The 24,305-nt window shown below is 42.7% G+C and overlaps 1 protein-coding gene across 1 annotated transcript; it reads right to left on the reverse strand.

Moving 5' to 3' along the window:
- Positions 1–13,812: 13,812 nt before the first annotated feature.
- Positions 13,813–19,887, reverse strand: TMEM52B (transmembrane protein 52B). The gene is made up of 5 exons (XM_060760892.2): positions 19,807–19,887; positions 19,453–19,496; positions 16,474–16,512; positions 15,295–15,467; positions 13,813–14,364 (listed from the first exon to the last, which is right to left on the reverse strand). Exons 1-5 carry the CDS (start codon positions 19,858–19,860, stop codon positions 14,138–14,140), a joined length of 537 nt encoding a protein of 178 aa, XP_060616875.2. The 5' UTR covers positions 19,861–19,887; the 3' UTR covers positions 13,813–14,137.
- Between the last annotated feature and the right edge of the window lie 4,418 nt (positions 19,888–24,305).

The raw sequence follows: 24,305 nt of genomic DNA on the forward strand, positions 1-24,305 counted from the left end.
ACAGGAGGGTTGACCTCTCTCTGTAAGGAGCCCCAGTTAACATCCTGGCTGCTGCCCGTTGGACCAGTTGGAATTTCCGAGCCGTTTTCAAGGGCAGCCCCACGTAGAGTGCATTGCAGTAGTCCAATCTAGAGGTGACCAAGGCATGGAGTTGTAGTCCAGCATCGGGAGGGCCGCATCAGATGATTTGGGCCCCTTCTGCACTGCCCTTTAATCCGGTTGAAAGCAGACAGTCCATTTATTTATTTGTTTATTTATTTACTAGCTGTACCCGCCACGCGTGGCTGTGGCTAAGCTTCCCTCCCTCTTTCTCTTCTTTCTCTCATTCCTTCCTTCTCTTCCCTCCCTCCCTCCCCCCACCCCCACCTTTCTTTCCCTTCCTTTCTCTCTCTTCTTCCTTCTCTACCTATTCTTGGACTTGGACTTCTTGGACTTCATTTGAATGCATTTGAAGGATGTTCTAGATGCAAGGGGCCACCACCGAGAAGGCCCTCTCTCTCGTCCCCACCAACCGTGCTTGTGACGGAGGAGAACTTCCTGACTGTGAGAGCCATTCAGCAGTGGAACTCTCTGCCCCGGAGTGTGGTGGAGGCTCCTTCTTTGGAAGCTTTTAAACAGAGGCTGGATGGTCATCTGTCAGGGGTGCTTTGAATGCAATATTCCTGCTTCTTGGCAGGGGGTTGGACTGGATGGCCCATGAGGTCTCTTCCAACTCTTGGATTCTACGATTCTATTCTATACATATTGTTAATGAAAGTAAATAAATAACATTTCTTATTTAAACTGTTATGTTTATTCATATCCCATATGCATGGGGCAGGGGCGGCTCGTCCATTACGCGAAGTAAGTGGTCGCAGAACACTTTTTTTTGCCAGGGGCACAGAGGCGCTTCTGTAAATGCCCCTTGACTGCCACTTGAGGAGCGCCCCCTCAGCTCACAATAGCCCTAGCAGTCCGGGGGGAGCCTCGGCTTTCTTGCCTCGCTGCCGGGCGATCCTCTTCCCAAAGGGGCCGGGCCCTTGAGCCTCGCCTAGCCCCTCTTCTTCCTGCTCCACCTGGCCACCGGGTGCACAAGCAGAGCCAGTGCTCAATTGTTCTCCGCATTCGATCCCTTCCCCATGACCGGCTCCCTTTCCTGATCCCCGGCGCTCCACCCGCCTCCTCTCCTCTCCCCAATCCGCAGGTCGGCCAAGGAGCGGAGCCGCCATGCCTGGCCTACTTCGGGTCTGGAGGAGTGTCTGAAGACCCCAGCGTGCGCACCAAAAGTCTCTTCTCCTGACTTTCTCTTCAGCCATTGGGACCAAGAGAGAGAGAGAGAGAGCCCCTCCGGCTGGAGGTATCTCCCACCTCCGCTCCCTCCTTTGTTTTTGCACCTACCTTCAGGAAAGGTGGGCATCTCCACCTCTCCCTCTCTGGGTCCCAATGGCTGAGGAGAAAGTCAGGAGAAGAGGTGACTTTTGGTGCACACACCGGGGTCTTCAGGCATGCCTCTGGACCCAAAGCGGGCCAGGCAAGGGAGCAAGTGCGGCAAGTGTAGTTACTGAGATGTATAGTTCACCTACAATCAAAGAGCATTCTGAACTCCACCAATGATGGAATTGAACCAAATATGGCACACAGAACTCCCACCACAAACAGAAAATATATATCAATGATTGGTTGGGGGGGGGGGGCGCCAGATACTGTTTGCTTACCGTTGAAAATTACCTAGGGCCGCCTCTGGCATGGGGGTATTGGGATAACGATACAAAAGGTTTGCTGGGGTAGATCCTCTCTCATTCAGACTCAGCCTCCCCCCCGTCCCAAACAAAATCCTGGCTACGGGCCTGAATGTAAGTCTCTTGGAGTCTCCTTACGGAGAGAAAAAGTGGGGTATTCATCACAACAACGGGGCCGAAACGCCTTGGTTGCCTTTGTAATTGAAAGCCAAGGAGGGGAGGTTGTTTAGAAGGGGCTCCCCACGACCCCACTGCCAGCCCATGGAGGCCCGCATGAGGCTCCCTTCATCGGATGTTTTGTAAGGATGACCCAGCAGCAGCAACCCTCTCGATCGATGGCTTGTCTTCTGAGGCGACCTACATGCGGCTGTCACGCCCCCCTGCCCCCCTCCCTCCTCCTGCGTAAAGGCGGGTCTAGGCAGCGCCGCAAAAGGGAGGAGCGCGAGGAGACAGACGTCGAGACAGCCGCCGCCGCGTGACGCAGGGAGGCTTAGGCGAGGCTCCTTGGTGCAGCCCGGACGCATCTTGGCCAATGAGCTGTCCCTGCTGAGCCTGCGCCTGCCCAGGTCGGGGGATCGTCTCTGCCCCAAGGCTGAGCCTCGGAACACCACCACCACCAAACAACGACCTCGACATAGGATGACAGGGCTCTCGAGGATTTCTGTGGATTTGCTTGTTTTGAAGTTGTTTTTTAAAAAATAAATATAAGCCGCTCGAGTGTATTTGCCAAGGTCATGCTTAACCACTGTTTGCATTTCAAGAGACGTTTCCATCCTTGTTAATTGCCCTGCGTAGTCGCCTTGACAACCTTCTCCTCCTCTTCTCTCCCCTCTTCCTCTTCTTCTTCCTCCTCCTCCCCCTCCTCCACCTTTTCTTTCTCCTTCTTCTTCTTCCTCCTCTCCCTCCCTCTTCTCTTTTTTCCCTTCCTCCTCCTCTTCCCCCTCCCTCTTTTTCTCCTTCCCCTTCCCTTCTGCTTCCCTCCCTCCCTTTTCTTCCTCTTTTTCTCTTTCCTCCCTCTTCCTCTTCTTCTTCCTCCTCCTCCCCCTCCACCTTTTTTTCTCCTCTCCCTCCTCCTCCTCTCTCTCCCTCTTCCTTCTCTTTTTTTCCTTCCTCCTCCTCTTCCCTTTCCCCTTCTTCCTCTTCCCCTTCCTCTTTTTCTCCTTCCCCCTTCCCTTCTGCTTCCCTCCCTTTTCTTCCTCTTTTTCTCCTTCCTCCCCTCTTCCTCTTCTTCCTCCTCCTCCCCCCTCCACCTTTTTTCTCCTCTCCCTCCTCCTCCTCTCTCCTCCTCTTCCTTCTCTTATTTCCTTCCTCCTCTTCCCTTTCACCGCCTTCCTCTTCCGCCCTCCCCCTTTTTCTCCTTCCCCTTCCCTTCTGCTTCCCTCCCTCCCTTTTCTTCCTCTTTTTCTCTTTCCTCCCCCTCTTCCTCTTCTTCTTCTCCCCCCTCCACCTTTTTTCTCCTCCCCTTCCTCCTCCTCTCTCTCTCTCTCTTCCTTCTCTTTTTGCCTTCCTCCTCCTCTTCCCCCTCCACCTTTTTTTCTCCTCTCCCTCCTCCCCTCTCTCCCTCTTCCTTCTCTTATTTCCTTCCTCCTCCTCTTCCCTTTCCTCGTCTTCCTCCTTCTCTTCCCCCTCCCTCTTTTTCTCCTTCCCCCTTCCCTTCTGCTTCCCTATCTCCCTTTTCTTCCTCTTTTTTTCTTTCCCCCCTCTTCCTCTTCTTCCTCCTCCCCCTCCACCTTTTTTCTCCTCTCCTTCCTCCTCCTCTCTCCCCCTCTTCCTTCTCTTTTTTACTTTCTCCTCCTCTTCCCCCTCCTTTCCTCTTTTTCTCCTTCCCCCTTACCTTCTGCTTCCCTCCCTTTTCTTCCTCTTTTTCTCTTTCCTCCTCCCTCTCCTCTTCTCCTTTCCCTTCTTTTTCTTCTTCTACTCCTTCCTCCTCTCCCTTCTCTTGCTCTTCCCTCCCTTCTCTTTTTTTTATCTTCCTATTCTTTCCTCTCCCCCTCCTCTTCTTTTTCCTCTTTACATCCTGGTTTTTTTTTCTCTAAAAGAAAGAGGCCCATAGTGGCTTCCAGTAAAATCAGTATAATTTAAAACCTAAAAATATACAAAGCTTAAAATAGAATTAAATATTGATGGAATTGAAAACAAACTGTTGAAACTGACGACCCCTATGACAAATGATTGTATCATGACCTAAATCTTGACCTGAATTCCTATATTATATTTCTCTCTCTCTCTCTCTCTCTCTCTATATATATATATATGAGTTAAGCTGAACCGATCCTGTTAAATTGCTCTGTTTCCATGCTATTTCCTATGCTATTATACGTTTCTATCCACCTTTGAACCACTCTATCCTTTAACCAGTTTGAATAGTTCCCTTTTCCCCCCTCCTCCAAAAATTAGTTTGCTGTTGTTTGTTTATTATTGTTTATGCTGTTTTATGCTATTTTAACTGGCCATTGTTCTGTTTTTAATTGTATTTTGCCCTGGGCTTGACCCCATGTAAGCTGCCCCGAGTCCCTTCGGGGAGATGGAGGCAGGATAGAAAAATGAACGACTACTACTTCTTTCTTCTTTCTTCTTCTTGCTAAAACCACAGCACCCTTTGCCTGGATCTTTAAAAATTCATTCTTTAAAAGCCTGTGTGAATAAAGAGATTTTACCTTGTTGCCCAATGGATAGCCAGGAGTAGGCCATTCTAACTTCTCTGGCAGAAGGGAATTTCAGAATTGAGGGGCAGTCACCAAGAAGGCCCTCTCTCTCTCTCTCATTCCCACCAGAGATATACTTCTTCCCAGAGAGCGGGATATACTTCTTCCCAGAGAAAAGCATCCCAGAGATCCCAAAGATCTTCTTATTTCTCCTCCTCTTCTCTGGCCCACTTACATTTCAGTGACTCAAACAGTAACCTCATTCCTGGGTATATTTGACCTGCTGATTTCCAAAATGGCACCAATTTTCTCCTATCAGCTCCAGTTTTTGAGATACAGAATGTATGCCATCATGACATACATTCTAAGACAGGGGTCCTCAAACTTTTTAAACTGAGGGCCAGGTCACAGTCTCTCAAACTGTTGGAGGGCCGGATTATAATTTGGAGAAATAAAACCATGAATGAATTCCTATGCAAACTGCACATTTCTTATTTGTAGTGCAAAAACTCTTAAAACAATACAATAATTAAAATGAAGAACAATTTTAACCAATATTAACTTTTTAATATTTCAATGGGAAGTGTGGGTCTGCTTTTGGCTGATGAGATAGGATTGTTGTTGTTGTGTGCTTTCAAGACTTAGGTTGGCTCTGAGCGAGAGCCAGGTAAATGACCTTGGAGGGCCGTATCCGGGCCCCGGGCCTTAGTTTGAGAACCACTGGGTTAAATCGTTGTGCTGGCAGGACTTCTGACCAAAAAGTCGGCAGTTTGAATTCGGAGAGTGGGGTGAGCTCCTGTCTGTCAGCTACAGCTTTTCATACGGGGACATGAAAGAAGCCTCCCACAGAATGGCAAAACATCTGGGTGTCCCCTGGGTAATGGCCAACTGATGCTGTCTATTCAATAAATGTATCTGAATCACTGCTCCAAATAACTCTAGGAACAGGCCTAAAAAACCAAGACACCAATACATTTTTCTTGTTGTTGAGCTGTGTTATGAATCATGGCAACTTATAGGAATCCTAAGAATGGGAGCTCTCCTAATCATCCTGTCCTCACCCATTTTGCTCAGACTCAGGACATGACTTATCTAACAACCTGGAATGCAGCCTTCCTCTTTTCCTCCTGCCCTCCACTTTAGCAGTCATTATCCTCTTTTCTCATGAGTCATGTTATGGTCAAAGGAAAACAATTTCAATTGTCGAAAGCTTTCATGGCTGAAATCACTAGGTTGTTGTAGGTTTTATGGCCATGTTCTAGAGGCATTTTCTCCTGACATTTTGCCTGCATCTATGGCAAGCATCCTCAGAGGTAGTGGGAAATCACACTTTAAGCTAGGCAATGGCCACCATCCCTCCCACCTGTTCTTTGTGGGACCTTCCCCCCCCCCCCCCCCCGCCGCCTTCTTTCTTTGAAATGTCAGCTGTTACACATCTACAATCCTGGAAACATAGAAACAGGGAGGGATTTTTTGTTCGGAATACAAGAGCCTCTACTCCTGGCCTCCTATATAGTCCTAACTACAATGTCATAAATCACTCACGTCAGGAAGCCACTGCACCCTGCTTCACCAGGCTCCTCTGGCGGCTCTTCACACAGGGGGAAGCGTGGTGTGCCTTGCTTCCCCCATTGAAGAAATAGCAACACAGGAAGCCTCCCATGTTGCCAGGATGGTGGCATGCCGGTTCAACCCTCCTTCACTCACGGAGCTGGCATCACATGTGATCAGAGTCAATCGGCTCTGTGGGTGACCAGGACCAGATCGGCATTTGCCACTGAATCTAGTCCCATATGATGACGTCATAAGAAGCCATGTTCCACACCTAGATCCAATTGCTTAGTTCCGTCTAGAATAGATCTATAGGACCAATTGCTGAGTTGTGGATAAACATGATGCATTCAATTGATCCAATGCATTTATTCTAGGAAAAGTTGCCACCATGATTCTGGTCAAAATGTGTATAAATTTCAAGGAAATGCTTTCACCCTGATATTACTCCAATATTTAATTAGTCCAATATTTGCTGGACTGGATGGCCCTTGTGGTCTCTTCTAACTCAATGATTCTATGATCCTGCTCTAAGGATAGGAGAAGAGGGTTCAGCCTCATAGACTACAATATGGGGCTAACACGCTCATTGACAATTTTTACACATATATACTCTGATGAAGGTGTGTGTTTATTTCTGCATTTGACCTGTCTTGCTCCTAACACCTGCCACAGATAGCAATCTGATACCATACATACTGCCATGGTTCTTCCCTATAACGTGATGAAAATGAAGAGAAGAAAATCTCCCCCCGCTATATCCTCATTATCTAGAAGTTAGAATGTCACCTAGGCAACCACAGATCCCCTATTTCTGCCCTGTTTTTGAACGCATACTATAGGTGAGAAAAGGAGCGTCCTCCTTGATTTACATTATTTGATCATATTACTTGTTTAAAGTGGCAGATCCTCTCCCATGTTCCTGTTGTGTAAATTTCACATACTGTTCCAAATATGGTTGTCTTTCCACACCCCAAGAATGAAGCAGGTGGGGGTATTGTGGTTGGCAATGGGTGGAGGGACAGGAGGCAACTGCTATCCTGTGTTCCAGGCTACCCGAGTCCAGGGACTATAACAGGCACGGGCAACCCTTGGCTTTCCAGGTATTTTGGACTTCAGTTCCCACAATTCCCAACTGCCATTAAGTTGACTGGGATTTCTGGGAGCTGAAGTCCAAAACATTTATTTACTTACTTACTTACTTCCTTTACTTACTTACTCTATCAGCCTTCCGGCGACTCAAGGTGGTTTACAGGGCAAAATTCAATGCCATAAAACAGTTTGCCCATACCTGGATTATAGGATAGCTGCAAAGACTGCTGCAGCTGGTTCTGTTTAAGAAGTTGCCCATCAACTGAGTCCATTGAAGAAGTGGCCCAGTAGCTGGTTCCATTTAAGAACTTGCCCAGCTTTCTTGCTCAGATTTCCATTTAAGAACTTGCCGGGCTTTCTCCTGTTTTTAGAGGGGAAAAAACCCATAAATCCCAGCTCAGGATTCAGGTTTTCCTCTGAATTAGCTTAATCCAGGAGGAAGTTGTGTTAAGGTTGCCTCCTCTCCAGATTAAGCCAGATCATCTCCATGCATTGTTTATACACCGAGGGGCTGACTGACAGCCACACTAACCTAGATGTGCCCCAAATGCCAAGGAAGGAACTGGCATACCATCTGCCTTGACCAAGAAAGCTTTGTGAAATTCATGGGGTTGTTGTAGGTTGGCAGGTGACTTAAAGGCAAATATGCACACACAATATACAATACACCATCATCAAAGAACTGAAAAATGCACAAAAAGTCTGAAATCTCTTGAGGTTGGGACATGGCTGACATCTAGTGTCTATGTGGTGCCCATGCTAAAGTAAAGTGGTATATTATCTAAGTTGCTCTATGCCACACAGGGCAAATAATGGTTGTTTGCATGATGCTGGGAAAGTCTGTTCCTAGTTTGAAGGCATTCTTGAATTCATCATTTGCATGTTCATAGGCCCAGTTGTCTTTCCATTTCCTTCAGGTCACTAAGTTCAAGGCTTCCAAGAAACACTTAATCAAGGGAGGAGAGGTATATCCAGCTTTGACTGGAACAAACAGGATTTGGAACATGCAGTTGAAAAACAAGACTCTACGCCTACAAAAGTCAAGAAAATGTGTGTTTGCTAGAAATTACATTGCATACAAGTAATAGGCAATAATAGATAGACCAAATAGATTAATAACCAGGGGGGTGGCGCAGAGTGAAGCAGATCTTAGAAGTAATTAGTTTTAGGTACTCATTTATGGAGTGGTTAGTGGTGTCACTTTCCATGGACCCTTCCACACAGCCATATAACCCAGAATGTCAAGGCAGAAAATCCCACAATATCTGCTTTGAACTGGCTTGTCTGAGTCCGCACTGCCATATATTCCACTTCAAAGCAGATAATGTGGGATTTTATTCAGCTGTGTGGAAGGGGCCCATGGTTCATTGAAAGAGAACCAGCTTTTAAAATGGATTATAGATTTTTAATTTTATTGCTTTTTGTATAGCATTTATTTTTAATTGCATATTGCTTGAGATTTTTTTTTGTTGCAAAATGGATGCTGTGAATGCCATTTTCCTGCTTTTTGGCAGGGGGTTGGACTGGATGGCCCACAAGGTCTCTTCCAACTCTATGATTCTATAATTTTATATATAACTCATAATAATATAAACATACAATTCCATTTTCCAGCAACTAAGGCCCCTTCCACACAGCTGAATAAAATATCACATTTCTTACTTTGAACTGGAATTTATGGCAGTGTGGACTGAGATAATCCAAGGCCCACCCATCCAAACAGACCCATTATTGCGGAAACTTCCACAATAAAAAAGGGGCTGTCCAGATGACATTCTGGCCAACTCACAATTCACGACAAACCAGGAAATCCCTGGTTTGTGGCAAATTAATTAGATAGTGGATTTATTCTGCACTGCCATTACCATGCTGTTGGCCCTCTCCTGGCATTCCTGCTGCCCCCTTCTCCTGGCGCATTGTTTCTCCTTTTGGGAGACTGAGGCAAAGAAGATGTTGAGCAGCCCTACCTTTTCCCTATCGCCTGTTAGCATTTCACCACCTTCTCCTCACAGAGGCCCTACTGTTTCATTTCTCTTCCTTTTTCTACTGACATAACCAAAGGACCCCCCCTTTTATTGTTGTTAATCTCTCTCTCATTTTGTGCATTAGCCTGACAAACCTTTTCTCTACATATGTTGGTTATTTGTTTGAATTCCCCTTTTGTGATTTTCTTCCTTTTCCTTTTCTTGTGCATGTCTCTTTTAGATCTTAGCTCAAATAAAAGTTCTTTGGACATCCATTCTTGTTGTTCTACACTTCTACACTTCTCCCATCATTAATTCCCTTCCCTTTTAGTACTCCTGTCCATGAAACCACGCTCAGTATTTACTTAAATTTCCTGAAGTTGGCTCTTCTAAAGTCTTGAATGCATGCTTGACTTCTCTTAGTTTCATCCTTCCTTTGTATCACAAACTCTAGGAGCACGTGGTCATTCCCACCTAAGGATCCCACCAATTCCACTCCATTGACCAGAACCTCAATATTAGTTAGGATCAGATCCAGAATAGTGGATCCCCTTGTTGCCTCTTCTGCCTTCTGAACAATAAAATTGTCTGCAAAGCAAGTGAGGAATTGGTTGGACTCTTGGCAGTTTGTTTTCCAAAAAATATCAGAATAGTTGAAGTCCCCTATTATGTCTATGTCTCTTCTTTCTGCATGTTTGGTCATCTGGTCAAGGAAGCTTCATCCAGTACTTCCATTTGAATTGGAGGTCTGTAATAGACACCCACAACTATATCTTTTACAGTCCTTGTTCCCTTAATTCTTACTCAGATGCTTTCAACCTGGTTTTCATGATTGAGGTCTTGCATCTCAATCCCTTGATCTAGACTATGCTCAAGGAAAGTAATGGTTGTCCTTCTGTTCTTCTTTGATTAGACCTGGAATACTGTGTCTAATTCTGGGCACCACAGTCTAAATAACTCTTAGAGGTCCTGTCCTCAGATGGCATATTGGCTCTTGACCAGCTCATCCTAATTCAGTGGTGCACAACTTGTAAGCCCTCCAGGTGTTTGTTATTCAAAATTCCAGAAGTCCTAGCCAGCTTGTCCATTGGTCAGGAATTCTGGGAGCTGAAGTCCAAAATATCTGGAGGGTCATGCACCACTGCCTTAAAGGATGTGTGATTGGGCCACCCTAACAGACACCCACTTATGAAATGGCTTAATGTTTTCTTTACATGTTGATATGCTCATCATGCAGAAAATAGCATCATGTTGAGGAAATATAAAAGTTCAGAACAGCAGAGAAAGGAGACTATTAATATCATATTGAATTTTACTTTGAGTATGTATCCCATCGTTTCAATTCAACGTATGCAATCATGAAACAAAATCAATAGGACATAATCATCATTATTATTGTTGTTACGGTTGTTGTTATTGGTGTTGTTCTTCTGCCCTCTTCTGTCTGAATGTTTGCCACACAAACTCATAAAAGGGCATTGCCTCAACATTATTTCACGATGCAGGCAATCTAATCAATAGATTAGAATGTCAAAAATAGTTGTCAAGTTGTCTAGTTGTCATAAAGGATCCTCTCTCTCTCAGCACATCAAGACACCCAACGAGAAAATGCCTAACTGCAACCATTTTTGGAGTAAGTTGAGGTTTTTTAAAAATATGTTTCTGTGAAAACCTGTTTTGCATGCCATCTTGCTTATCTTAAAATACAGTTTTCTGCGCAAATTCATTCTTTTTGCAAGGTTTTGTGTGTGTGTAAATTATTTTTTCCTGCAAAATACCTTAAGAATACAGAAGAATAATTTGAAAGAAAAAAACAACTCTTAGAGATTTTTTTCTGAAACAAATTACCAATAAATAAAATATAAATGGTGAATTTATGGGAATAGTAAACAAAATATAGGAAATAAAAAGGACTTAAAAAAAGAAGTCTTTAAAGTTAGGAGAAATAAAGAAGCAGTAGTAGTCTCTGTGAACATAAAAATAACATTAAATATAGAATCATAGAGTTGATTCTGGGGGAATGGGGGGGGGTTGTTTACTTTCCTACTTTACTATCTTCTTTTTATTATTCTCCCTCTTTTGATGTTACCAAGCATGTAGCGGGGGGGGGGGGGGGGGGCTTGAGGGGCTTCAGCCCCCCCCCCCCCCCGAAATTCTCATGGTGGTTCACGAAAAGGCCTTACTGGTGCATTATTTAAACTGTTATGTTTATTCATATCATGATCTGATCACCATACTCAATATATCCCATATGCATGGGGGTATTGGGGTAACGATACAAAGGGTTTGCTAGGGTAGACCCTCTTTCACTCAGACTCAGCCCACCCCCAAAACTCAGCCCCCCCGACCCCCCCTGAAAGAAATTCAGCCCCCCCCCCCCGAATCGAAATCCTGGCTATGGGCCTGGATGTTACTTTCAAATACCTTAATAAAAAAAATTTTTTAAAAAAAGTATAGAATTATAGAGTTGGAGGAGACCTTGTGGGCCATCCAGTCCAACCTCCTGCCAAGAAGCAGGAAAATCGCATTCAAAGCACTCACGACAGATGGCCATCCAGCCTGTGTTTAAAAGCCTCCAAAGAGGGCACCTCCACCACACTCCTGCTGAACAGCTCTCACAGTTAGGAAATGGAATCTCCTTTCTTGTAGTTTGAAGCATTTAAGTTTTCTTTTTGCCAAATGGAATACAAGAAGATTAAGAAAGAATCTCTACCTCAAAGGAAAGGAAATCTAAACAAGACATGGAAGTAGTATCTTCGTTATTATTTAATTTGATTCTGTTATGTTTATTTGGTTCAAGTGTATCTTTTATCTTTGTTCCTTTTGGTGATGTCTGCTTTTGCTGACATTTAATTAAAACATTTTTTTAAAAAAATAAGGAACTGAAGGGGGAATTCCTAACAGTAATTCTTAGTTTGAAGAATCATGTTGCCCCTTCCAGCTGAATCACTGGAAGACCTAAGTAGTCTCTCTGACTGGCTAAAGAATTAAAAACAGCAACTGAAGCATGTGAATATCTATCTTCCTTTCCCCTTTTTGCATACTCTAATCTCAAAGCACTAAAATCTTCTTCACAAGCAAACCTCTGTTCTATTCAAGGAACATCACAAATCTGGTGCTTTCTACTGTTGCCCACACTAGTCACCTTCCTCCTCCACTTGCCCATATTCCACCTTCACAAGCAAAGTAGCAAACATCCCAAGAGATAGGTTTGAAGGATATCATCCTGAATGGTGTTCTAGAGCTAACAGTTCTAGTTACAAGTAGATATTTGGGTGTTAGTCCAAAGATCTCTTAATTTAGCCTACCAATATGAAGCCAGACATGGGCTACTAGTGTGAGCAATAACATTTAGCAACGTTTGGGGACATGTAGATCTCATTTCTTGTGCAGAGCACTCCTGTAGATCAAGCTGTCAATGAGACAATTGGTCATATATCACTTCTGAATTCTGGGCAGGTGGCATGTCATAGATTACATTGAGTCTCGTATACATGCAATACCCATCGGCCAGAAATTGATGTGCTCTGAAGCAGTTCTGGAAATTAGTCCGCCCCACTCAAAACTAAAAATACTGGCAGCAATATTAGTTTCTGATATTGCAGTCAACTGTTCTGGGAGTGCTTTTATCTAATCATAGTGTGGTCTATATCAAAAGTGTTCCTTGCTTAAGTTTTAATAGAAATGAAGTAAAATTCAGTTTTAACTATGCGTAAGCTAGTTCATATGTAGTATTCAGGGGCGGCTCAACCCATTATGCAAAGTAAGCATTTGCAGTATAGTTGATTTTGCCCAGGGGCGCTCTTGAGGCGCTCTTGGGGGAAAATAGACCTTGACATGTGCGAGTTGTGGTTACTGGGATGTATAGTTCACCTACATTCTGAACTCCACCAATGATGGAATTGAACCAAATGTGGCACACAGAACTCCCATGACAAACAGAAAATATATATTAGTGATTGGTTGGGGGGGGGGCGCGCCAAAATACTGTCTGCTTACCGTTGAAAATTACCTAGGGCCGCCTCTGGTAGTATTTTATGGGTGCAGCTCGCCTTTGATTTATGTAGCATTTTAATGGTTTATGTTGTGTTTTAATGGTGTATTTTATATTGTATTAATAATCTGGTTTTAATGTATTTATTTATTTGTCCAGTATGTGAAAGACCTATGGTCTAATAATTAATTAAACTAATATTACAGTTAAAACATTGTATTTGAATAATAATTTTTGTCTTGTGTGGAGGACAACACTATTTCCTGCCAGTACTGTTACCTACTTGAATGTATTCTTTGAGATTCTCCAGCCACATTTCTCAGGACTTGGAAAATTAGGTTTAAATAGTCACTGTTCCCATTGCTCATTACAGTAGTTAAAATTGAGTGGTTGCAGTTACTCATTCCAAGTTTTAAAAATATCTTGTTGAATTAAACTGGTCGCATTTTGATAGTTTTCATTATTTTTTTCCAAATGGAAAAGAAAATGGGCATAAAATTTGAAAACATGTTGACATGGCATGGCTCTCATGGAATGTCCTGCTGGATTTCAAAATGAGGATGATGCATCTGTCAGTGTAAAGTGTACAGGATAGAGAAGAAACACATATTTCAGGGTTTTTTTTCTTGTCACATTTACTATGAACTTGTACATTGCATTCTTCATGAAATTATTTGTTGCACTGTATAACTAGAAAATTACAGTATTCAAAATTACATGACACTACATTTAACTACAAAAATAGAAGAGTCTGTAGAAGATTCGCCCCAAAGGCTGCCAAGTCTCTTTCTGACTATCAGCAAAGATACTGGGGGCAGGATTAGCAAACTTGGGTAGAACCCAAGTTTGCTAGTCCCGCCCCCAGTATATTTGCTTATGGAGATAGGGCGAAAGATAAAGGATTGGTTTTTTAAAACACTTTATATTTTCTTGGCTTTACCAATGTTGCTTAATGCTTATACTGAAAATTAAACTGACCTCAGGAGACATCCAAACATTACAGAATCTTAACAAAAATGATTGGTGAGTGTCTCAATTCTTAAATCTGCCCCCCACCCCCACACACACACCTTTCCTGCATGTTTCTAATATTGATTCGTATGCACAAATCTAACAAATTTGATCTGAAAAACTAATTTTAAAAGAACATTTGCACACCCCTACTGGCTATACTCATTTGGTTTCATGGACATTGGTTGTCGATTTCTCCTCTGACACTGGCTGAAGTTCAGGGGGTCTTTCTCTGCTTCTGGCCACAGTGAATCTATTCATGTGGATGGCTTCTTCATACACTGGTGGTGTCTCTGTTCCAGCAGTTTGAGATCTTGCTTGCACAGCACTTTGAGCATGAGCTACTGCTAGTATTCTCATAGCAGCAGGGCCAAGCACTGATTGGAGGGCTGAAAATAGAGAGAAAAGAACAGAAGCATTAAAGACAGCATTTTGACCCACAATCAAGGGAAGGGCTTTTTCAATATTCAGATTGTTTTAAACTGCACAATTACAATTACAGTACAATTATATAAGACTGCTCAACAAGATTTGTAAAAAAAAAAAAACCACCAATATGTTTTGTAAGTAAATGGCAAACCAAACACATTAAAAAGTCCAAAATAGCCAACAAAATTCAACCCAAGATGTAAAATAATAATAGTGTTTGATAAATGAAACTACTTTCAGATACCTATTAAATGTTCTTAAGCTAGTGTGAGAGGATAGCTTCTATAGGTGTATCTACACTAAAATTCCTGCCATTTGAAACCACTTTAAATGTCATGGCTCCTGGGAGCTGCAGTTTGCCAAGGTCTTTAACTTTCTGTGCCAAAACAGTGCTGGTGCCTCACCAAACTACAACTCACATAATTCCACAGCATTGAGCCATAGTCATAAATGGTGTCAAACTGTATTAATCTTACAGTGTAGATGCACTTTATGTCACTATGTTAATGAATCACTCTCTGGTCTTCTTCCAGGCTCCAAAGGAGCTATCCAAAGACTTTCTGCACCGCCATATAATGAGACTCCTAGCCACAGGGAGGCTACACCAGACTGCCTTCTGTCAGAAACATTTTATTGTGGAAGGCAGAGTAGCAAATGCCTTCCAACTACATCAAAATGTATGGTGTCCAAAGATTTTTTTGACCAGATTATTTTGGCTGAATGGGGTTGGGCTGGGTGGCCCTTGGGGTCTCTTCCAATTCTATGATTGTATGAAAGGAAGTTCTCGTTGCTAAGTTTGCGAGTTAACCATCCACCACTACCTCTCCCTTCCAGGATTGCTTCTACTCTCCTGTTTGAGTCTCCGGGTTGAACACAGTTATGCCACTCACAAGTTATGGTGCTTTGAAGGGTGCTGCTGTCTCGATCAAATGCAATGACTGTGACCTCATAGGGTGGATGATTTGTTTCTTCTCTTGCATGGTAGCACTTAAGACAGCAACACCGCACACAGAGGCAGGCTATGCCACAGAAGAGGAAGAGTCCACAAATAGCAATGACAAGCCTGGAAAGTAAGAAGATTGAAGTAGACCTGACACTATGAAGGCACACTAAAAAGTGTCAGTATAAAACCTGAGATATTCAAATATGTTCTACAGCTATACATATAATTTCACTTCTTCGCTTTCCTTTTTGAGGAAATTCTCATTTTACTTGAATGTCTAAAAAGGTTTCAGGACTGAATAGTTCCTTCCGTTCATTTGCACCTTCTGTCTTCCTCCCCACCCACATTACAGATATATATTAGTAAGTCACTACAAAGAAGTACCCTTCATGATGCATGATGAATATTTCTGTGTAGTGTTTTACTGATATTTGTAACACTATGTAACAAAATTTGAAATAAATGTCTGTTCCTGGTTTGAAAGTGTTATTTCCTGTTTAATTGTGCAGAACTTACTTTGAAAGTAGTTGTTATACCCTTGAAGCTTCATTTTTGTAACTGCCATAAACTATCTTGAATTGATTGAGACTCTTTAAGATATTCATTGAATAACTATAGCAAAATGTGCTACAGGATGTCTCAAGTTTTTGTAGTTTCCCCATGTTTTTATGGTAGAACTAATCTGGAAATGACATTAATAACCCAGGAACAAAAATTGTGTTACTTAGTGTAATTGAGGAGAGAAAAACTATGAAAGAACCAAATGAACTCTGGCATGTCATGAAGAAAATTTGGAATCAAAGAAGCAAGGAATACCAATGACCTGTTTCGACTTCAGCACCAGGCCTCACTTATTTTGACCTTCAAAAAGAAGGAAGCCAATCCATAGCCAAATTTATAACTCTTAATTACTACATGACCTACTTATCCACAATTAGAAAAAGTCCATGGGAGTGTATTATTGACTCATTATTCCCACCCGCCACCCCCACCATGTCTTAAGAGTTCATCTGAAATTTCACAATCACCATTTCATGCCCATTTTCTGTGTGCCCATCCCATCCCTACCAAAACAAGCATCACAAATGGAAGCTATACATGCAGATGCTCACCCTCTCCAACTTACCAGATGTACCAGAGCTGCACCCATTCTGTGTCTGAACAGCTTCAAATGTGAAAGGAAGTTGAGAAAATATTATTGTCAGAAATAAATGGCTCATATTCAGATAAGAGATTGCATGATTTTTCTTCACTCGAGACTTGACAAGTAACCAAATTGTTTAGATTGGCTTTACTGAAAATTTTATTTGCTTTTGGATAGATGTTATAAGTCCTGTAAATGTTATCCATTTTATTTCATGACTTCTAACCTTTTGTTTCAGCAAAATGAAAAACAACAAACTGGTTCCCAAAGTGATTCATATACAAAATCTCTTGCGGTAGCATCTAATATATGGCAACGTAGCTGTGGTGGCTGTAATGATTTCAGGGGCCCAATACACAGTTTCCAGACAAATTGAAGCTCCATTAAAATGAATCAACAACAACAACAACAAAACTTTGTTTAAATACCACACTGAGGGGACTCAGAGCAGTTTCTAAGTAACATCATCAATACATACAAAGAAAACAGCATAAACATCAAATTAACAAGACAATATAAGCATTAAAAACCACAATAGCACATATATTTAAATAATCCTGCCTGTTCAAGGCAGTTTAAAAGGCCGGGCCGAGCTAGTGCGATTTTAGAGGGCCCGGGAAATTAGGTAGTCTATGGCTGTACATTTCCAGGGCCTAATAGAAGAATGTGAACTGGATAATTGGGAGAAAAAGATATGGTCAATTTCAACAGTGTCTGGGGCAGAGCTAGAACTAGTCGTCTGAGGACTAGTCGTCTGAGGACTAGTTTGTTTAAACCACCAGGTCTTCAGGCTCTTACAAAAGGAGGGGAAGGATGGGGTCTGTCTTATTTCTCCAGGAAGGGAATTCCAAAGACGGGGAGGGGGGCACCACTCAGAAGGCCCTCTCTCTTGTCCCCACCAACCATGCTTGTGATGGTGGTGGGAGTGAAAGGAGGGCCTCCCCGGAAGATCTTAAAGTTTGCACCGGTTGGGAGATGCGATCATGAAGATATGCGGGCCCTGAACCATTCAGGGCTTTATAGGTCATAACCTGCACCTTGAATTTGGCTCGGCAACTTATTGGCAGCCAGTGAAGCTGAAAGCTGTTTTAAAAGGGGCATTGTATGCTCCCTATAGTTTGCTATAGTTTGCTCCAGTAATGAGCCTGGCTGCTTCCCGTTGTACCAGTTGGCGCTTCTATGCCATCTTCAAGGGCAGCCCCACGTAGAACGCATTGCAATAGTTCAATTTGGATGTAACCAAGGCATAGACCATCCTGGCCAAGTCAGACTTCACGAGGTATGGTCTCAGCTGGCACACGAGTTTAAATTGTGCAAAGGCCCTCCTGGCCACTGATGACTCCTGAGCATCAAGAGACAGCGTTGAGTCTAGGAGGACCCCCAAGCTGCGGACCTGTGCCCTCATGGGGAGTGTATCCCCATCGAGCACAGGTTGCCACCCAATACAGAGGCTGGATGGCCATCTGTCAGGGGTGATTTGAATGCAATATTCCTGCTTCTTGGCAGGGGGTTGGACTGGATGGCCCATGAGGTCTCTTCCAACTCTTTGATTCTATGATTCTATGATTCTATGATTCAATACCCCGGTTGGCCCCACAACTGACCAGGAGGACCTCTGTCTTGTCTGGATTAAGCTTCAATCTGTTAGCCCTCATCCAATCTATCACAGCAGTCAGACAGCAGTCAGACACTGTTTCAGGGTCTAGGAGGCTTCCATGGAGTTTATTGATAGTTTATTGATAGTGTTCAGATATTAAGCAGAATGCAGCAGTAAAACCCAAGACAAAAGGAAAATTAGTTCACATCCTTTAACTGCTTTAAGCAATCCATCACAACTGCTGTCCTCCTGCTGAATTTTGAAGATTGTATGTTTCTATGAATGTCTATGTATGTCTATGTGTGTATATATATATATATATATAAGGCTGCCCTCTGGAATCCCCCAGATAAACAGAACATTAACTCAATTCATACAATATCAATTGTATTGGCTGGTTTTCCCCGGCAACGAGGGAGAAAAATATCCAATCCTAAGCAACAAAGGAAGAATCTTCCAGCCATTCTAAGCCAAAAACATTCTTTCTTCAGCTTCAGCTGACCTTGCTAAGCCTGATAGAGGAACTGCAACTACAGAAAGTAACTTGTCATTAATTTTTGTGGCAGACATACTTGATTAGCTAACGAATACCAAGTCACTGTGTTATGCATCCCTTATATAGGTGAAACACCTGTAAAGATGGAATGGAAAACTAGTGATTGTTCCTCATAAGTCCTTCTTGACATCCAGACCATTACATGGCTATTCATGGTTAACTCTTCTGTGCATGGTATGAAGATGCTGCACTCACCAAGTGATACATCTGACATACATGAAGTAGCTCAAAGGAAACGAAAAGAAGTTGTGATGGAAATTTTGAAAATGGGAAATATTCTTCTCAAATTCATAGATTTCAAGTATCATTAATTCTACCAGGTAGATGAACTGTTGGTGTTATGATAACCCCAGGAAAAATGCTATTGCTCAGATATGGAGATGGGAGTAGAATGAAGATTCTAACAAAATCCAGAAGCCCCACATCCTTCCAAACAAAAATGTAGGCAATAAGTAAAAAAAGATGGTTGTGTTTCTCTTCTCTACTGGTTCTCGCTGACTGCACATTGAAAATGTGATGCTGTGTATCCCCTTAAAACATTCCAGAAAATAGAGCTGGCAAAAGGAATCTGTGTACTCAGTTTTCGGGGAAGATCTCACACTCAACTACTGATTGAAAAAATAAGTTTTGAAATTTTCAGTCCATTCTACATGCCCAGAAATACTGAGCCAATTGACAAAAGCGCATCCCCAAATTTCTCAAATGTCCAAAACAGGGGTAAAATTTCATTCATATATATTTACAATCTTCTTTTGTATTTATAACATTTTATGTGTGCATATACACAAACACACACACATATACTCACTTGTCAGCATTTGTACAGCTCTTCTGCATTTGCATGCAAGGAACCTTTGAAGAGAAAAGAGTCAAGGTGTGGAGAGGTTGCACTGATTTTTATTTCCAACTTTAGTCTCATCACTTCCTCCACTGTCAAATCTTTGCCATTCTCTTTCTTAACGGAGCTACAATATAACATTGTTTTCACACTACCATCACAAAGTAGCCAGATTCATAAACTGCGTTTCCTCTCCTTCCTCTTCATAAGGAGGATATTCTTTGTATAGTCTATATTATACACCTGAATTCATCTTACAATCCTCATTTCTTTCTGGTTTTCCACTAGATTAGTCTACACAAGTGAGGATCCAGTGTGACTTACCTGAGATAAGAATGTCAAAGCAGAAATAGACACAACCCTGGTATACTTTCCCATTAGCAGATATGTTGCTTCTGTTTTCTTAAGCTCAAACCTCCTTCCTACTGCATGTCTCCAAGCATGGTCTTCAAGTAAGAATAAAAGAAAGAGGCGTTGTCTCAGGATGCCCTGAAGGACAGTTTTTCTTCACTCCTGTTTTATTGCCATTGCATAAACTTTCTCTGTATCTCACATGAGCTCTCTTGTGCTCCCAAAAGTGATCAATTAGATTTTCTCTTGTAATACAGATTTTCACAAGATAAACACTGTCTCCTCTTATTTACCACAGAAACTCTTTAGTTGGAAAAAAAAGATTGAAAAGCCAGGATCCTCTCTCTCTCTTGTTTGGTATTACTTTTCTCCTTGTTCGCTCTCCAAGAGTCTGGTTTTAGATGAAGTTCTCAGTGAATCTTAAGATGAATGGCTTGTTCTTCTTTTCTTCTGTACCTTTTGATAAGCTCTTCCAGGGACAGGTGATGGTATTTCCAGAATAACTCAAAAATATTTCTCACTGTTTCAATAAACACATGACCTTGCCTTGCTCTAAAGGGTCTTCTAAATGATAACTTCTTTCCAATTGCATCTACTTTCAACTATTGGCTCCTGTCTAGCTTACTACCCTTCTCTCTTTAAAGGGGGTTAATTTCATGCTTCCAGATTAAGGTATTTCCCCTCAAGGTATTAAACTAAGCAGTCGCCACTAACAACCTGTTTTTCCCTCTTGTACAATCATTCTGAATTGCTACTGCATTCCTCCCCTATCTTATATGCGCATATAGATATTGAGTACATAGGCATTCCCACATATTATCCAATTCTGTAAGGGAAAAATCATTTCCCAATAACCAGTAAGTCAACTTTTAGCCACACGAGAAACATAAAATCAGTTTTGGGGCTTAACAATCTTTTGGTTCGTGTTTCCAAAAGGCCAGCCAGTTTTCAGTCTAAAAGGGCATGTTATCCTTTACTATAACCATGTGTCTCAACAATTAAGCTGGTGAATCATTACTTTGCTATAGCTTTTAGAGGCAGAGAGCAGAACAAATGGATTCTTGAAAATAGCACACAAATGTAACCAGAGATCAAGCTTTTTTTAAAAAAAAACAAACAAAAAAACAAAAAACGTCTGCCCCTCTCAGATGTTAACATTGAAAACTGCATGCTGATGAAGCCAAAGCACTTTCTGGACCCCAAAATATTCTCTGATGTGAGCTATTTTGATATTTAATATTTTGATAGCCAAACTAAACACCATATTGTTACACATGCTTCATTTTTATGCACTGTGGTAGGTTCCACTGTATTTATGCAGGTTTGATTCCCTTTGGAAAGTTGTCTTTGTTGTTGTGCGCCTTCAAGTTTGTTCCGACTTAGAATGTTTCCAGACAGGACTAAAACCCAGTGCAGTGGGGTGCCAGTTTGAGTCACCACTGCGCCCCAAAAACTGGGCTTTCCCAGGTGTGTGTGTGTGGTTACATATCATCCTGATAACAATTGGAATGGCATGCAGCCATCCCACCCCCACAAAATGCCCCTCCCAAAATAAAAGAAATTTTACATGACCACCATTATGTTCCTCCTCACATCAGGGCATAAAGAAATGGGGTGGGGGAAGCAAGGAGGAAAATCCTTCCTTGTCCCTCCTCCTGGTGTGAGGAGGAACATAATGGTGGTCAGGTAAGTTTTATTTTTAGGGGTAAATGTGGGGCTGGGGGGAGGGGTTGAATCCATCCTGGACCTTTGGGCTCCAGGAGCCCAAAAGATTCAGGTTGGGAATAGGGACTTACCCCCAGGTAATTACCCAATTAGACCTGGGCCTTTCAGCAAGATAACAGTGACTTAGTAGTAACTTATCAGTCTGTTGTCAGTATTCCTCTCTAATTGTGCTGCTCAGAAGATCTGGCTACACTGCCATCTTTGACAAAAGTCAGAAAGTTTATTTATGCTTCACTTCAGCCCAGTTATATTTATTTATTTATCATATTTATATACCGCCCTTCTCAGCCTGAAGGTGACTCACAGCAGTTTACATTTGGCACAATTTGACGCCCCCAACAACATAAAAACACTTAAAAACATTAGCATATAAAATATAAATTCATATAAAGTCAATAAAAACAATAAAACATATATTCTCAGTGTCTCCTTAATGAAATCATTATTAAATCACATCGTCCAGTCTTTCAGTGGGTCTGTCTCTGCCTGTTACATTGCATTTGCATATGCTTCTCGAAAAACCAAGTTTTAACTTTTTTGTGAAATGTTAAGAGGGATTGGCCCGATCTAATATCCGCATGAAGGGCATTCCACAGCCGAGGGGCCACCACTGAGAAGGCCCTGTCTCTCATTCCCGCCAAACGCATCTGTGAAGAAGGTGGGGCTGAAAGCAGGGCCTCCTCAGGCGATCTTAAAGTCCTAGATGGTTCATAAGTTGAGATACGTTCACACAGGTAAGCTGGGCCGGAACCGGTTACGACTTTATAGGTTAAAGCCAACACTGAATTGTGCCCGGTAGCTGACTGGCAGCCAGTAGAACTGGTGCAACAGAGGAGTTGTATGCTCCCTGAGCGCCACTCCCGTTAGTAACCTGGCTGCCACCCGTTTGACTCTTTGAAGCTTCCAAACAGTCTTCAAAGGTAACCCCACATAGAGTGTGTTGCAGTAGTCTATATTGGATGTAACCAGAGCATGGACCACTGTGGCCAAGTCAGGTTTCCCAAAGTATGGGCGCAGCTGGCGAACGAGTTTTAACTGTGCAAAAGCTCCCCTGGTCACCGCTGAAACCTGGGGTTCCAAGCTCAGCGATAAATCCAGGAACACACCCAGGCTGCGAACCTGCATCTTCAGAGGGAATATAACCCCATCCAACACAGGCTGTAACCCTATGCCCTGTTCTGCCTTTTGACTGACCAAGAGTACCTCTGTCTTGTCTGAATTCAATTGCAATTTGTCCACCCTCATCCAGACCATTACAGCAGCCAAGCACTGGTTCAGGACCTGAACAGACTCCTTAGTAGCAGGTGGAAAGGAGTGACAGAGTTGGACGTCATCTGCGTACAGGTGACACTACACTCCGAAACTCCGGATGATCTCCCCCAGCAGCTTCATGTAGATGTTAAACAACATGGGTGACAGTATCAAACTCTGAGGAACCCCACAAGACAATGGTTGTTTGGTTGAACAGGTGTCTCCCAATAACACCTTCTGGGAGCAGCCCTCTAGAAAGGACTGGAGAACCCCCAAGGCCCATTTCCTTGAGGTATCCCAGGATACTGTGGTCAATGGTATTGAAGCCCACTGAGAGATCCAGCAGAACCAATAGGGACACACTCCCCCTGATTTGCTCCGGCATAGATCATCCACTAAGGCGCCCAAGGCTGTATTGGTTCCATGCCGCGACCTAAAGCCAGATTGAGCCGGATCCAGATAATCTGTGTCTTCCAAGAATACCTGGAGTTGTGAGGCCACCACACATTACCGGACTTTGCCCAGAAAAGGGAAATTGGAAACAGGACAATAGTTGACGAATTGAGTGGGGTCCAGTGATGACTTTTTCAACAGTGGTTTTATTACAGTTTGTTTTAAGCTTGTTGGAATGTTGCCTTCCTGAAGGGAGGCATTAACTGCCACCTTTACCCACTCTGCCAATCCCCCTCTGGCCTCCTTTGAAAGCCAGGATGGGCAGGGGTCTAGGATGCATGTGGTCACTTTCGTCCCTCCAAGTATTTTGTCCACATTCTCAGATTTAACCAACTGAAAAGAATCCATCAAAATCAGACAAGCAAGTGCTCATGTTACATCTTCAGAGACTGCCATTAATATAGTGTCCAGGCCAGAATGGATCAAAGTGACTTTGTCCACAAAGAACTGAACAAACGCTTCACAGTGAGCTACCCGTCCTGAGAGGCGGGGTTTAATAGGTCTCTGACGACTCGGAACAGCTCCACCGGACGGTTCCTTGCAGACACAATATTGGCTGCCAGAAAGGATTTCTGTGCAGTTTTTATTGCTCCAACATATGGCCTTAAAAGGGCATCAAACCGTGTTTGATTTCACTCGCTCGGATACAAACGCCACACACCCTCTAGTCTCCTCTTCCTTCGCTTCATCGCTGCCAGCTCCTTGTTGAACCAAGGAGCTGGTTTAGCTAGGCTACTTAAGAGGGGACGTTCTAGATTGCTGTCCATAGACAGGTCCTAAATTCTTGTTAAAGTTAGTAAATGGAGATGTTCCCACAAGGAGGTTTAGTGTACTTCTTTTTAAAACAGAGTTCCCATTATCCCAAAGAGCACAAGTCCAGTTTAGTGGAAGTATCATTTTGAGCAATATTACCAACACCTTGATTGTCTACAATATTAATTAAGATACATTTTCCTTAAGAGCGCACATTTCCTTTGGGATACTCTGTAGTTTCAGTAGCATCTGTTGTACATTCAGTAGCTTCTAGAAATTTATTCAGTCTA

The sequence above is a fragment of the Anolis sagrei genome, chromosome 2, assembly GCF_037176765.1.
Source record: "Anolis sagrei isolate rAnoSag1 chromosome 2, rAnoSag1.mat, whole genome shotgun sequence".
NCBI lineage: Eukaryota > Metazoa > Chordata > Lepidosauria > Squamata > Dactyloidae > Anolis > Anolis sagrei.